Consider the following 15,675-nt stretch of genomic DNA (forward strand, 5'->3'; position numbering starts at 1 on the left):
CATTTAGGCCAATCCCAACACCTTTCCGTTCTGTTGGAAATTAATACCAACTGAATGTGATTTGCCCTCATCATAAAGAATTGAAGAGAACTCTCCATCCTTGGTGTTATACCTTGAGTTAATAGGCCAGAATCATGTTCCTAGAGCACAGGTTGAAATCACCAGGAACAAGCAACTCTCACCAGAAGCAGAGACGATGGCTATCAGGGCAATGTTCAGTTTCATGTTTTTTAAGACAGCAGTAGACTCTGTAAATCTGGAAACCTTAGCTAGATTATCTTGACAGTAATCATTATACATTCATGTTAAATACTATAGCTGTGTTTTATATTTTTCTAACCTATGCCATAGTAAAATACATGTTGTCTCTAAAACTGAAATCCAAAATCCAAAATACTCCAAAGTCCCATACTTTTGAGCACTGACATGACACCACAAATGGAAAACTCTACACCTGACTCATGTGACAGGTGCCAGTCAAAGTGCAGGTCCTTTAACATTGCAATGTTAAATGTTGCAAAGTTTGCAGTTTTCATTGTCTTTATGAGTCATGAGAACTTGAACATGTAAATCTAATCTTCAGTTTCCTCATTAGGAAAGTAAAATAAATACTTGCTTTACTTCACATTGTGGGTTGAGAAAATGCAATAATAATAATAATAATAATAACAATTTTGTAAGTGATAAAATACAAAATAATATGTGTGTGTTTGTACATTGCAAATGTAAACCCATAGCAAGTTGCAAACAGATACTTATTTTGGTTTGGTCCACTCAGTTCCAGTATCCCATTTCTTCCCATTACCAGGATTCAAATAAAGAGGAATTTGAATGCCTTTGTGCACATTCTTTATACACATCATTTTAGCACTTCTGTTGAATTAGTAGAGTTCAGTTTCATTGTCTGGAGACTCCTTTTAATAATCTAGTGTAAAATCTACTTCCTTTACCTATTTATCTTCCAATAAGAAGCTTCAGTAAATGGCATTTTGACTGTATTGTGTTTTGTCTTATATTTATCTTTTCACAAGACATTTTGCAGTATATAACTTTATTTCTTCAGATTGTGTGTTTTTATGAGCAAAAAAGTCATTTCTGTAGCTCAACTCATTATGACAAGACTTCTTAGGTCCTGGCTAAATAAATGCAATCATCATGAATTGTTCGTGAAAGTCTCAAACATGTGGCATCTCCACATTTTCTGAAGGCTTCTACTTATTTTTTAAAATTAGTATTTTATACAAGATGTCAAATTTTTCAGCCTTACTTTATGCCACAAGAATAGTTAATTTAGCCAGGCACATGGCACACTCCTTTTCTCCCAGTGGCTAGGGAGGCTGAGACAGGAGGATCACAAGTTGAAAGCCAGCCTTGGCAAAAGTGAGGTGCTAAGCAACTCAGTGAGACCCTGTTTCTGAATAAAAAATACGAAATAGGGCTGAGGATGTGGCTCAGTGGTTGAATGCTCCTGAGTTCAATCCCAGGAACCTCCCTCCTACACACCCCCTCCAAAAAAAAGAATGGTTACTTTATTTAAAACTCTCCAATGCACAATTCCTAGACAGATTAACGACATTGAAAACTACAAAATTTTATGAGTAAGATTTTTATTTCAATTTGATTTGCATTCCAAAGGAAATCATAAAATGTATTCACTACTTTATAAAAAAAAATTATGATAAAATTGTAATGGAAATTATAAACCATGATAAATTTACATAACAAAATTGGACTAGTTGCTTGAAGTATCAAGTTTTTAAGTCACTATTTTCTGCCTTCATGCCAAAGATGACCTTCAATTAGTGACCAGCTTGCTGCAATAGCAAGGATAGCACAGAGATGAGAGGAACCAGCTTCTCCAGCCCAGAGCAGGAACTTTTCTATGCCTTTTCATAGTAGCGAACAGCAACAACATCACCAAAAGTAAGAGTCTGAAAGATTTAAAGGATAATCAAATCTTTTTTACACAGGAACTCTCATAGTTGAGTTTTTAGAGGTCATCATGTATATGATTTATCTACTACACAAAAGAATGATGACATTTACAAATATGAAATACTGCAAAAGTCTTAATTTCTTAAAACAAACAGAAAGAAAAAAAAAAGAAACCTTGATGTTTAATGTGTGAATAACAAGTAGACATTTTTCACATCTCCAAAATGAAAATGGACCAAAAAACTGAGTTCACAATCTAAATTCAGAACAAAAGATTTCTTTCAGTTTTAAGTTATCAGGGTAACTGGAGCAATCAAAGAAGCTGAGAAGAGGAAACAATTAGCTAGGATCCTTTCATTTCTTTTGCTTGATGTATTGTTAAAGAACCTTGGTAGTGACATAATATTATTAAGGGCAGAAGGAGGAAAAGCAAAGAGGGAAAGTGGGGGTGGGGGGGACAGAGGAGAAGAAGAGAGGGAAAAGACCAGGTGAGAAATGGAGTGTGTTCACTTTTTTCTTGGCTCTCTGCATCAAATGTGAATAATATATATAATAGGTTTTCATAGAAGTTTTCAATTCATATCTAGATCATTTTGTGAGAAAAATCCCATCATTTACACTAATGGTATTTGCAATGACTCATTCCAAAATCAGCAGGAAAATGTGACTATACAGATGTTCTCATTATTTTGTCATTTTTTATTTAGCCCATATAAACCTAAGTGGTCATTTGGGTATCATGTGGACCATTGACTCTACTCCTCTGATGTCAAGTCCAACCTAAAGAAAAGCCATAATGTACCTTGATAAAATTTGGGAAGCAAAGATGTCGTGCTCATAATTTTTGAGTATTGACTTGATTTTCAAAGCTATAGCATGCCTTGGTTATCCATTGCTTTTAATCTACACTTCTGAACTCAGTCTTGCCTGATCACAGTCAAATGTGCCAGAGTTGAGCTCTCTCCTTTCTACAGTCAGGGGGAAAAAATGGTAGTAAAACATAAAAGAGAACTTCTGTTTGGATCTCTTAGAATAAATGAATCCTTTCTTTTGTTGGTCGTTGCAGAAAAATGTGGGCATATATCTTTTTTCATTTTAGAAAAACTGTCCCGATGCTTCTCATCCTTACTTCCATGCATGTAAAGAAATATGAATATGTCAGAAGCCTATACTTTCAAGGATCATTTCTATAGTTTGCTACTAGAACTGCTATGAGTACAGTAGCCAAGAGGAAGACAATCGGTTTTCTTAAATAGCAACAACAACAACAACAACAAAAACCCTTTCTGTTATTAGCTTAATAGGGACATGTAAAGCAACCCCCCACCACCACCACATACACATATACAAAGGAATAAACCGACTTGATATGCCAGTATCATCAAAATACCATTATTTAGCATAAAAAGGACTGAGAAAAGCTGGATCAAGGCATAACATCTTCCTCAGTTTCTGATGCTACTCTATCATTAGGAACTTCTTTGTAAATTATTTCCTATTGTATAATGTTTACATGCCTGCCTAGTATTGAACATGTATGTTTAAAAAGCACCTTATGCATTTTTAAAAAAGAACAAAAAAGTAACATCAAAATAGTTCTCACATGAGAAATTAAAGAGATTTTTAATTTTTTCATTATAGTTTTTCATTAGATACTAAACATATACACTGGACTTCTATAATCTTTATAAACTAAAATGTAAAATGTTTAAAGGTCTTATTTATTATGGAATTATTAAGTAACTTTTCCAAGATTCAGCATGTTTGATGTTTTGTAATATCTGTACATATTTTCATAATTATTGGTTTATGTTTAAATTTTATTTGAGGATCAAATGTTCACAGTAATCCTATAAAAATTCTTATTTTGACACACAATACTGGGTAAAACAAGGGCATGTTTGTTTTGCTTTTTAAGGTACACAAAATTGACTGTCTTCAATCAAAGAAGCTGAACTGAGGAAACAATTAGTTAGAATCTTTTCATTTCTCCTGTTTAATACATTGTTAAAAAATCTTGGTAGTGACATAATGTTATGAAAAAAGAGAGAGGGAAAAACTGAAGAAGGAAGGAAAAGAGGAAGGCTGAAGGGTGGGAAGAGGTGGTGGAAATGGAAAGTGGAGGATTATCACTTATCACTTACCACAACCATTTTGCCATCCTTAATTTCTCTGACTAAAGTTGTTTCTTTGCCATCCCATTTCTGTACATGAATGAGTTTGTCTCCATCCAGGTTAACAACAGACTGAGACCGACAACAAAATGCAGAGTATAGCAAGAGATATACAAGTCAGATTTCTGGTACAGAAGTCAAATGACACGAAAAAGTATAATCGAATAAATTATCATTGACTAATTATCCAATTAGTTGTTACTTCTAGACTCATTATTATGTAAACTCTAACTATTTATAATTTGATTGAAATGCATGCATCTAGACTCAAAAACTTCAGGCTAGAAATAAAAACCTTAGAATGAGTCAAACTAGTTAGTTGACCAGAGGCAATCAGAGAGAGGAAATGAAGCACAGTCTTTCTTTCAAATGAACTTGATTCCATACTTTCTAAAATACTAGTTTGATATAAAATGTCAAAAACGTGTTAGACAAACAGGTTTGCGATGTGAGCAGTTACTCCTTGTTCAGGATACAACCTATGCACACCAGAACACTACTTTAGATGTCCTTCTTCCTGAAACATTCTCTACTTTCCAATTTCAGAAAACAAACAGGCTTTGGGAATCTGTCTTTTATGACCCCTGCCCCCATCCCCACACTGAGAAGCAGCAGCCTCTTACCTTACAGCTTCTGTCATCTGCACTGATTTCATCAAACTCTTCTCCCAGGTGGAAACTAATCTCTATGTTCTTGAATGTGCATTGAGTTCTGATCACCACTTTGTCTCCTTCCTGACTTATAATCACTGTTGGTTTGGTCACATTTCCCACCTGCCTAGTGGCAAAGCCCACACCTAAAATAGCAAAAGGAACCAGAATGGTCAGCAGCAAATCCAAGATAGCTCAGAAAGCAGAAATCTGCTTTCCAATCCTGAAATCCAGGTTCTAAAGTATAAGTTGCATTACAATATGATTAATGATTTATCCATTAATCATACAACTACTGGGCACAAATTGTAATAAATGAATGCTGAAGAAAAACCAAAAAAGTCACAGAAGCTTCCTGTCCTCCACAGAACACCAAATGTTCTGTTATTTGGCCCTGGACAAGAAAGCAGGCAAGTGCCACATTAAAAAAAAAAAAAAAAAAAAATCCATTCAGTGGAAAATGTATAGTCTGGTGTAAAATTAGGGTAATGTGATCTGTCTGTCTCATGCTGACCAGATGGATAAAGAGAGAAATCTGCAAGTGTCAGAAGCTGAAGGTTGAAAGGAGAAAATAGCAAGTCTTATTTTTACCTACCTAGAACCTTCATGTACTCATCAAAGTTCTGACTGTCTGTCAGCTTCCAGGTAGCACAGAAAGCCTCCACCATTCTTGTCCTTTCCTCCTTTAGCTTTGAAAGCAGCTAAGCCACAGAGGTTCTCAGGTCTTTCTGCCACTGCAATTCAGAAGACCCCTTTGCACCGCAGCAGCAGCTCCTGCCTTCTTATCTAGAAAATAAGCAGGCAAAAAGCCAATGAGTTGAATTGCAAACTCACTCTTCCAGTATGTCTTTTTCCAGTAGGCTGTTCCAGGGGGAGGGCATGGGAAGGAAGGCTCCAATCCTCTTTGTGATTGGCTCAGGCCACTGGGTTAGCAGAGTAGGTCAAGTTCCTCCTAATGGACACAGGGCAGCCCTTATGCCTGAAAAAGCTCTGCAGGGTTTCAGTGGGACTGGAGGCAGGGGAAAGAGAAGATGAGAGAGGGTCTTTCAGGTTCAGTAGGAAAAAAAAAAAAAACTTGGCAAAGGCAATCTCCAACTGCGAGAAAAGAAAAAAAGATGCACAATAGGACATTCAGATTGATTTCCGTTAATGGCAAAGCTGGTTACAAATGAGGACCCCCTTACAGAAAACCACTGAAATGCCAGAGTTTTCAGACAAAAGAGTCTGAATAGTGTACTTTATTTTCTCTTATATTTACAGGGAGAGCAAAATGCAGGCTAGAATATGCCAAACTGGGAAAAGAGGCCAGGGAGGAAGTGTAAGGCTTTCCCTGGATATACTGCTATGCTGAGTATCAATGGAAGCTAACCAAATCTGGCCCCTTCGCAACACAAACTGAGTGAATTTAAAGATCTCATTGTTCCCTCTAAGAATGTGAGAACCAGACTGGAATAGAAAAGCGATCTAAGGAAGAGTATGGTTAGGACTCATTAATGAGGTACAGAAATAAAGAGAGGGTTCTTTTTTCCTCTCCTTTAACAGATTATAGAATCCAAGTGGAAGAATCGAACAGAAGATCATTTAGTAAGATCTTAAACGACATGCACTATAGGACCTTCTGATTTCCTGAGACCACATCTACATAAATATAATCTGTGTCCATGTTAGGAGTTAGAAATGAGTGGAAGCAATAAGCAATGAGGGGAGGAGCGGTGGGAACCAGGAGAAATTGGGTTTCAGATTGTCCTGTCTCAGGGTACTCCAAGAATGGCAAAATAATTCAAAAGTTCTAATTGAATAGTTAGAGGAGGTATCTGAAACTCCTCTTCACCTGGATATGCTCCCTGCTTTGCACATGTAGACCAGAGATGAACATTACCTTCTCAGCCCCTCAAGGACTTTGACTTAGCAATTCCTGCTCTTCACCCCACATCACTTAAACCACAGACCACTATGTATCTGCTTCTGTCCTCACCAAATACAAGAGATGATACTCAGAACAAAAAACCAATTTCTAGCTACATGCTTCTACTTTGCTATCTCAAAGGTGCTTACCAGAAGCTCAGAGACGTTCACCACACCTGTTCTTCTTCTAATTTGGACTGCATATGTGAATAGTACCATCATCCCAACTACACAACACCAAAAATATACATCATTTCTAAAACTTTAATCTCCAAGATGGATTTCAATGTCAATGCCTACCTCTTTTTGCTTTTTGAATATTTCTCTGTTGTTTTCCTTCCATCTCCATAAACACCATCTAATTCAAACAGCACTGGCTCTCACTAGTTTAGTTGTATGACTATAACCTCTTCACTGTCCTTTGCAGCCACTCCTGATTTCTAGTCCTTTCACTATACTGGAGTCCAAGTGACCTTTCAAAGTACAGATCTACATCTCCCTGGTGACAAAGAGTATTGAGAATCTTTTCATGTGCTTCTCTGCCTTGTGCACATGTTCTCTGACAAAGTGACTATTCAAACTATTACTTATTTTAAATTCTTTTTTGTTTGTTTGTTTTCTTGCCACCAGACTTTAAGTGTTCTTTATGTAACTATATTCTAGGTAAATGTCAATTTTGGATATGTGTTTTGAAATTTTTTCTTTCTTTTGATTTTTCTTCATTTTTTTGGTTGCTAAAATGGTTTCACTGATGTGTCAACAATATTAAGTATAGGGCTGGATTTGTGGCTCAGTGGTAGAGCACTTGCCTAGCATGTGTGAGGCACTGGGTTCAATCCTCAGTACCACATAAAAAGAAATAAATAAAATGAAGTCATTGTGCCCATTCACAACTAAAGAAAAATATTTTTAAAAAATATTAAGAATACATATTAAATAAGTACAAATGACTTTATGTTAATTTTTACCACATTAAAGTTATTTTTAAAAATCTAAATTTGATCTTGTCCCTCTGTTACTTAAACTCCTTCAGATAGATTCTTCCTGTTCTCAGGTTAAAGACCAAAATTAATGAGATTGTCTATATCAGTTCTGCCCCTGATGTTTGAAGGAGTTAGAGTAAGAATCCAAATGGTGGCTCACATACCATATACCTAAAGCAATAAATGCTGTAGATAAAACACTGCCTACAATAGGTAGTGCCCCATTCCTGGTCACAGGGCAGATGCTATCAGACCTGAGCAGCAGTGAGTGGGCAGACGAGGCAGAAGCTGGTCAGAAGCCCAGAGTTTTCAGCAGTGACTGGAACCCCCTAAACTTGAGAGGGCACATGAACTTGGTGCTGTGTGATGTGAGTTTGAAAATGCCTTTAGCAGTCATGAAAAGCCTGAAGTGGAACAATCCCAGAGGAAGCAAAGCTTGTACAGTCAAACCCTGTGACATAATTTGAGCTCTTGAACCATATACCTCCAGTAGCCTGAGTCATGCTTTTAATAAATCATCTTTGTCTTTTGGGGGGAAAATTCAGAAGACTAATTATCTATGTGAACCATTCTCTATGGAAAAGGTTCTCAAACTAATAATTGCTATACCAATGTCCATAGTAGAAATTTTAGGAAAAGGCAGTTTAATATTTTGTGACTCCCTAAACTGACATTTTTAACCTAATTTAGTTTTTAAAAATGCTACATAGTATATTTATACCTAAGAATGATTGCTTTCAAATAAGAGCTTATTTGCTCTGATTATTGAGGGTTTAAATAGAAGAAAAAGTCAAAGAACAAAGACTGTTGTGCTAAGGAGGATTCAACACATATTTTTTCCAAGTTTAACTAAACCTGGGAGCACTGTGTGGTTTTAATATGACTTCCATGCATCCTCAAGCTTAAGAAGAGAAAGGTTGGATCCCTCTCCTGAACCATTTCCTTTGCGTGTTAACTAATGGCAATAAGGGCTCTAAATAATCTATTATAAAGATTTATGTTTTTAAGTAGTGAAATAGAAGGAACAAAGGGAGAGAAGATGCTGTGAGAGATGTTGGCAAAATCTCCAAGTGAGACTGTGCCTTCTTTCTAACAGTTTTTCCTTCTTAAGAAAACAGATTGCTAATACATTTTTAATACTGTTCTTGAGCAAAGTAAGCCAACCAAGGCCATGACACTATTTCTTGCAAGATAACCCAAGGGTATACACCAAGAGTAATTAAATAACATTCAAAGTACTTGCTTTAGGGTTTTTTTTATTTTTGTTGTTGTTGTTACCAAATTATATTGAATAAAATACTAATGGAATATCTCTGTACTAAGAAATGTATTGTGACAACACAAGGATGGCACCCTGGATCCACAATCTCTCCTATGATAGGTAACAGATAAGATCAGATGAAACCATCAGACTAATACAATGCTACAGACGTACCCTAAGGCTCACCAGTCTGCCCTGTGCACACTTTTCATCATCCCAACCTCCACAATTAACCAGCTAAGCCAGCTCTTGCCAGGAGTGATGAGGATCCCAAACTTCAAGCAGGAGTTGATGCAATAATGGTGATGACATTTCATGAGTATGAGGAAGTGAAGGGAAAACAAGTGGCTTCTCTGTCCCTTGGTGATGTGAAGTTCTTCTCTTATTATACTTTAAAAAAAATGTGGACTAGATATGGGGGAAAAAAGCATCTCCCAGTGTCACACCCTGGAAAAGAAGAATTTTAGGAGAAATGTTTTCTCTGTTTGCCACTTCCAGCAGCTTTTCCTTCATTTCCCTACCATTATCTACATCTTCTATTCTCCATGTTTTCTTAAACACAAAATATAAAAGAGGGCTGGAGTTGGCTTCCAGATCTGACAAATTATCCCAGGTTAGAATGCCGCGTCCGGCCAAGGGAGCCGAGTCCGGCGAGGGACGGCAAGGTTAAAAGACACACAGGAAACCAAGGTTCTTCATCCAGGAGTCAATAATAATCTTTATTGCTAACACACCTTTTTTTATACCCCAAGCAGCAGAAGTGGAAAACTACCCAAAAGCAGGAGGGAGGGGGGAGAAATTTAGTTTCAACATCTATTATTGTCAGGTACCGAAACCTCCCTTAACAATAAGTCCATCAGACCAGAAAAGGTCAAGGCATTCCCGTGGGATACATATGTCTCAGACGGACAAGCAGGAACAGAAAAACCGCAAGTTTGCCATGGCCTTGTGAGCTGGCCACACTGGCATGCAGAACAAACTAGTGGAGGTAGGGCTCCAGGGGCCAGGGTGGACCTGCTGCCAACATTAGAACTGTTCTTATTCCAGTCTTGTTACAAAAGACTTCCAGGACCTTCCCTCCTCAGACCAATGATAAGCCACAACTCTATCAAGAAAACTCTTCTCTCTAGCTTTCTCATTATTGTCCACTTGTCTTTTATAGTTTAGCTCAAATATGCTTTCCTTGAGGAAGATTAGTCTGAATCCTACGGTTATGTCATCCATGGTGTTGGTTACATCTTTTACACATATCACAATTTGAATTAAGTACTTTGTAATCACTAGCTAAACATCTTTCTTCCTTGTAAGAGAACAAGATCCTGGATGTGTCAATTCTATTCCCCAGTGTTTTCCAAAGCCATTGTCTAGTGTAATATGAAGTCCATAGAGTAGGATCAACAAATAGAGAGAACAAAGAGAAACAGAGCTTTCAAACTGTAAGAATTTAAACAGCTGTCCACGTACTCTTTTCCAAGTCTTTATCCAAACTTTTCCTCACTTTGCAACCTGTAGGACCCAAAGGCAGGATATGGAAGCTTTGTGTTAATATTCCTGTTTGGGAGAAAACTAAGAATTTAGAGATTTTTAGAGTTTTTCTTTGAAGTGAAAGCACATAGATAGTCTGGAAGAACATTCAAATGAATGATGAATTTATTAATGCAAGAGTAGAAGAGTTGTATGCCATGTCATATGAGGAAACCTGATGCCAAGGAGCTTGCGTGGAAACTGTCCTTTTAGTGGATCTTTTGGTGTCTTTATTATGAGTGGTTATGATTTGTAAATCTAAAACTTCAAAACCTGTATATTTTTTTCTTCTTATAGTCCTTGAAATTTCTGCTGTTTACTGGGTACATAAATCTTACTTTGGAGTAAGCTTTAAGCATTGTTTTACCAGACAGGTATCTAGTAAAGAAAGTTGTTAACCTAGGATCAGTTGAAGATTAAAGAAACCATTGCTATTTTTAACAGAAAAACTGAACCTAAAACAGGGAATTAGATGCTTACAAAGCTATTGGAACAGTTAAAGGAATAGATTTTAGGCTAAATTGAGCTTTTAGAAACACACTCAGAACATGACCAAAGAAATTGGCCTGCTAAGACAACAGTGATCTCAACTATTCGAGTAAGCTGGAGAATCAAGAGAAGGTGCTTCTCCACCTGCTGGCTTTAGCTATATCCTGTTTCAGTTGTCATCTGGGAGCAAGGGAATTTCCCTTAGAAATATTGATTTCAAGATCACACCACATGGGTCCAGTTCAACAGCAAATGGATGTCTTGCTTGTGTTCTCTGTCACTTAGTTGCATTCTAGTATTACACAATAAGCATGTATGATAGGCAAAACTTACATCACTCTGGGGTATTTGGAGATGTTGCTTGCTCACTGTTTCTGCAGAGAGGACCTATAAGGAAGCAGGGCATAGGTCAGACAAGCCAATCAACCGCACTCATCCATTACTTTGAAATATTTGGATAGGTTTTAAATATGTTTGTTAAGAGGGACAATGAAGAAATAAAGAGGTCTTAGATGTCCAGAAATGTTGTAGAGCAGTAGTACTTAAAATTGGATGATCATTAGAAACACCTGCAGAGATGCATAATTATGCAAATTCTAAATTTTTCCAGACAGGTTTTCATATAGACTGCCTGGGGCTCAGGAATTTGTATGGAAAACAAAACCTTAGGTTAAAATTCTACATATGTAATGCATTTAATGCAAACTAGTCCTTTCCAAATTGTCAGAATCATATTAGTAAATCTGAATTTTAATATTTCTTTAATGCTAAGTACTAAAGTAGGACAAATCTAGTGATGCTACTAGTCTTTTGGCCCTCAGATGATTGCAGAAATAGTGCAATTTTTTTTCTTTGAGTACTGGGGGATTCAACTCAGGGGCACCCAACCACTAAGCCTCATCCACAGCCCTATCTTGTATTTTATTTAGAGACAGGATCTCACTGAGTTGCTTAGCACCTCGCCATTGCTGAGGCTGGCTTTGAACTCATAATCCTCCTGCTTCAGCCTCCTGAGTCACCGGATTACAGGCATGCACCACCACACCCAGCAGGGCACAACTTTTAACAAAAAGTTGCCTCTGCATTAAAGTGCCATGTGATATTTAGCAAGAAAAAACATGATCCATACTATTCCTAAGATTGAACAAAAGTTAGCACGTAAAGCTCTGTGCCACAATCCAGGCTATCTCCAATCATAATGGAGATATGCAGGATTCACAAAGTTTAATCAGCACTTTATTAATTTTTATGGCGACATTTCTGACAATATTGGAAAGACTTATCCCTAAAGAGCATCTGGTCCCATGGGGACTTCCGATGAGTAAGATATTTCCACACTCATTTTAAAGAAGAAATAGAACCCTTTTGTAAATATTTTCCAGCTAAAGTTTTAGTATTTTTAATACATTATTTTAAAGATAATTTATTGGAGCAGCTATCAATATACTTTGAACAGTAATATCATCATAAATTTTAAACAGGTCATTGAAATTTTTTTTTAAAGAGAGAGTGAGAGAGATAGAGAGAGAGAGAGAGAATTTTTTTTTAATATTTATTTTTTAGTTATCGGCGGACACAACATCTTTGTTTTGTATGTGGTGCTGAGGATCGAACCCAGGCCGCACGCATGCCAGGCAAGCGCCCTACAGCTTGAGCCACATCCCCAGCCTCAAGGTCATTGAAATTTGTAATTATTTTTTCCTCCACTAGCTGACTAGAAAGCATAGTACTATATCTTTGAATTCCAGTGACATAAAAATAACAAAATAAAATTAGGACATTAGCTTAATTTTTTTTTTCATTTCTGAAGAAAGTTTTGAAACTGAAAAGATGAGTTGAAGGCATCTTTCTTGTTGTTTTTAAGCATATTTAAATGACTTTACAAACTTCTATACCAAGCAATTTGGTCAAAGGTGAGTCTACATTTGGGACTCTTAAGAAAAGAGTACCATTTCAAAAATTTTCTGTTCACTGTATTAAGTTTTTAATCCATTTGGAAAAACTGAGACATAGATAAATATGAGGGATTTTATGAAAAAATCATTATAAGTTAAGGTGTTTCTGGAACTCGGTTACATTCACTGAATGTATTTTCTTCTGCCACTCTGGTACCTATAAGAAGGTTTTAATCAGTTAAGGAAAAACTTCTATGTGGAACATATATAAGAATGCATTTTGTGTATTTACATGTTTCTAGAAGTAAAAATTAAAATGAGATATGAATCTATAATTACATATGATAATTTATATCACAAATATATGTAATTTATGAATTGTAAATAAGGGATTTTGGAAAACAACTGAGTCTTGGAGATTATAAAATGAAATTGAAATCAGATAACATTATTTGGAAATCCTTCCCGTGTCTCTTGGATGCCTTTGTCCTCATCACAATATCTTCAAATTCCCTAAGGTGAGTTTTCAAGAGTCACTTTCAGATTTCTGCTGCTAAAAAATTTCAGAATATGGTTTGCCTCACTCTGATGTGCTCAACCTGTTCTGTATCATGTCAGAAAGATATGGAACTCTGTGTTTTTAATTCATTTCCCCAGAGAAAACAACTGACAGAAGGCTTTTATGACTTTGGCACATTTTTCTAATGTTTTAGGAAGACAGAGTTTATACTGCAAAAAATACCAAAAACTATTTAAATAGTAACATCTTTCTATTTTCCATAATTTTTACTACTACTAAATTTCTATTCATTTTCAAGCTCAAGTAATTCAGTCATATCTTCTATTTCCTTGACCCATATTAATTCATAATCTTGGTATTATCAACTAGTTCTTAAAGTGTTTCCAAATAAAAGGTTCTCCTCTAAAAGAAAATTCTATGCAATCTGGCTATTACCTGGACTATAAAGTTAGATTAGCTATACTCCTTGGTTAATGTTATAATAATTTTGGCCACACAATATCAATTTTCATTTACTTAGTAAATTACATGATTATTTGTTTTCATTGGTATAATAAATACATGTGAACTCTCTCTCCAAAAACAAAGTCTGGGGCTCTGAAAACATTCTTGCATCCACTTCCCTGCTATCTCCCAAAGTAATCATCTTCTAGAATCTCATGTTCAACATTTCCTTGATTTCATTTAATTTTAATGCAGCGATATATTTTCCTAAATATTTATACTAATGTAGGGGTTTTTAAAATTTCTATAAAATATTTACTGCTGTTGCATAATATTCTGGGAATTAACTTACATGTGCAATACGTTCTTTTGGGTACATAGCTTGAAATGGAAATGCTTAGTTATAGGTTGATACTTAGTTTTAGAAGGTAATGCCAATTTTTTTTTCCAAAGTGAATTCACATTTTCCCAATACTTAATATTGGTAGCTTTTTAATGTTGTCCAATCAGATGCATATGCAAAGACATCTAATTTTTTTTCTTGATTTGCATTTTCTTAGTCATTTATGAAGTGAACATTTCTTCATGTTCTCAACATTTCTTTATTGATTGGTTTCTTCCTTTCTGCAATCTCTGTCTGTATGCCCATTTTTCTATGAGTTGATTCTGTTTCTTATTTTTTATTCTTAATCCTTGTAGAATGTAGGTGATATGAATATATTCCATTTACTTTCATATTCATTAATGCAATTTTAATGACCAAAAGTTGTTACTTTTAATATTGTCAAAATGTGTTGATATGTTTTACTTTAGAGTCAATGTGTATTGTGTTTTTATTTAAGGAAACAGTCAACTCAAGGTCCAAAGCATAGTCACCCATATTTTCTACACAGAATTTTAAAGTTTTAACATTTGAGCCTTTAGCAATCTGGAGTAGGTTTTTTAGTTTTTAGTTTTTTTTTTGTTTGTTTTATATATATATATATATATATATATATATATATATATATATATATATATATATATATACAAGTGCACTTTTTAAAAAGTAAGAAAATAATCAAATCCAGAATGAAATTCGTGGATATATTTAGCAAACACAAAAGAGAAAATGAAGAAGAAAAGTAGAGGACACATTGAATGAAATGCAACTATAAATATATAAAATAAGGAAAAAGTCCAATAAACATTCAATCAGAGAAAAAGATACATAAAATCTTATAAAAATCAGTGGACTGGCCATAACATTTTCCACTGTAGCATTTAGATACTCAATAAACACAGAGCTGTTACGAAGGTTTTGAAAAAGTGTGGGTTATTTTCTTTCATTATATGTGAATGTAAAAGAGATTTTTCTCTTGAAAATCAATACATTGATTTGGAGATGTATTGATTTTGAAGAGAAAAATCTTGAACGTAAGTCAGACGTAAAGGACTTGCCTAGCATACAAAGGCCCTGGGTTCCATCCTTAGCACCACCAACAAAACAAAGCAAAAAGAAAAAAAAAAAAAACAAGGAAAAAAAAACAGGAAGGAAGGAAGGGAGGAAGAGAAAATCAATCCACTGAGATTCTCATTATAATGTTTATCATGTGTTACGAGGTGCAGGAGGAGACACATTAGGCAATGAACTTGGTAACCCAATTTATTCTACAGTAATTGTATTTCTAGTGAAGTCTGATTGCATGACAGCTTAGTTTCCACTTGAGATAAGATCAAGGTTTGCTGTCATGTTTCAAAATCCTCAGGATCAAGTCCAGATTCTAAACAATGACAAAGACTTTAAGGCAGTGGTTTTCAATTTACACATAGGATACATCCAGATACATCCTTTTCCAAAGGGGATAATCTTGGATTCATTTTTCAAACCATGTTCACAATTACTGTTGTTGTAA

The 15,675-nt window shown here is 35.5% G+C and overlaps 1 protein-coding gene and 1 pseudogene across 1 annotated transcript; one reads left to right on the forward strand and one right to left on the reverse strand.

The window, feature by feature from the left end:
• Positions 1 to 1,880: 1,880 nt before the first annotated feature.
• Fabp7 (fatty acid binding protein 7) lies at positions 1,881 to 5,427 on the reverse strand. The gene is made up of 4 exons (XM_027953054.2): positions 5,355 to 5,427; positions 4,733 to 4,905; positions 4,080 to 4,181; positions 1,881 to 1,931 (listed from the first exon to the last, which is right to left on the reverse strand). Exons 1-4 carry the CDS (start codon positions 5,425 to 5,427, stop codon positions 1,881 to 1,883), a joined length of 399 nt encoding a protein of 132 aa, XP_027808855.1.
• LOC114106234 (small nucleolar RNA U3) lies at positions 3,098 to 3,179 on the forward strand (annotated as a pseudogene).
• Positions 5,428 to 15,675: the final 10,248 nt, after the last annotated feature.

Source organism: Marmota flaviventris, chromosome 6 (assembly GCF_047511675.1).
Source record: "Marmota flaviventris isolate mMarFla1 chromosome 6, mMarFla1.hap1, whole genome shotgun sequence".
Lineage (NCBI taxonomy): Eukaryota > Metazoa > Chordata > Mammalia > Rodentia > Sciuridae > Marmota > Marmota flaviventris.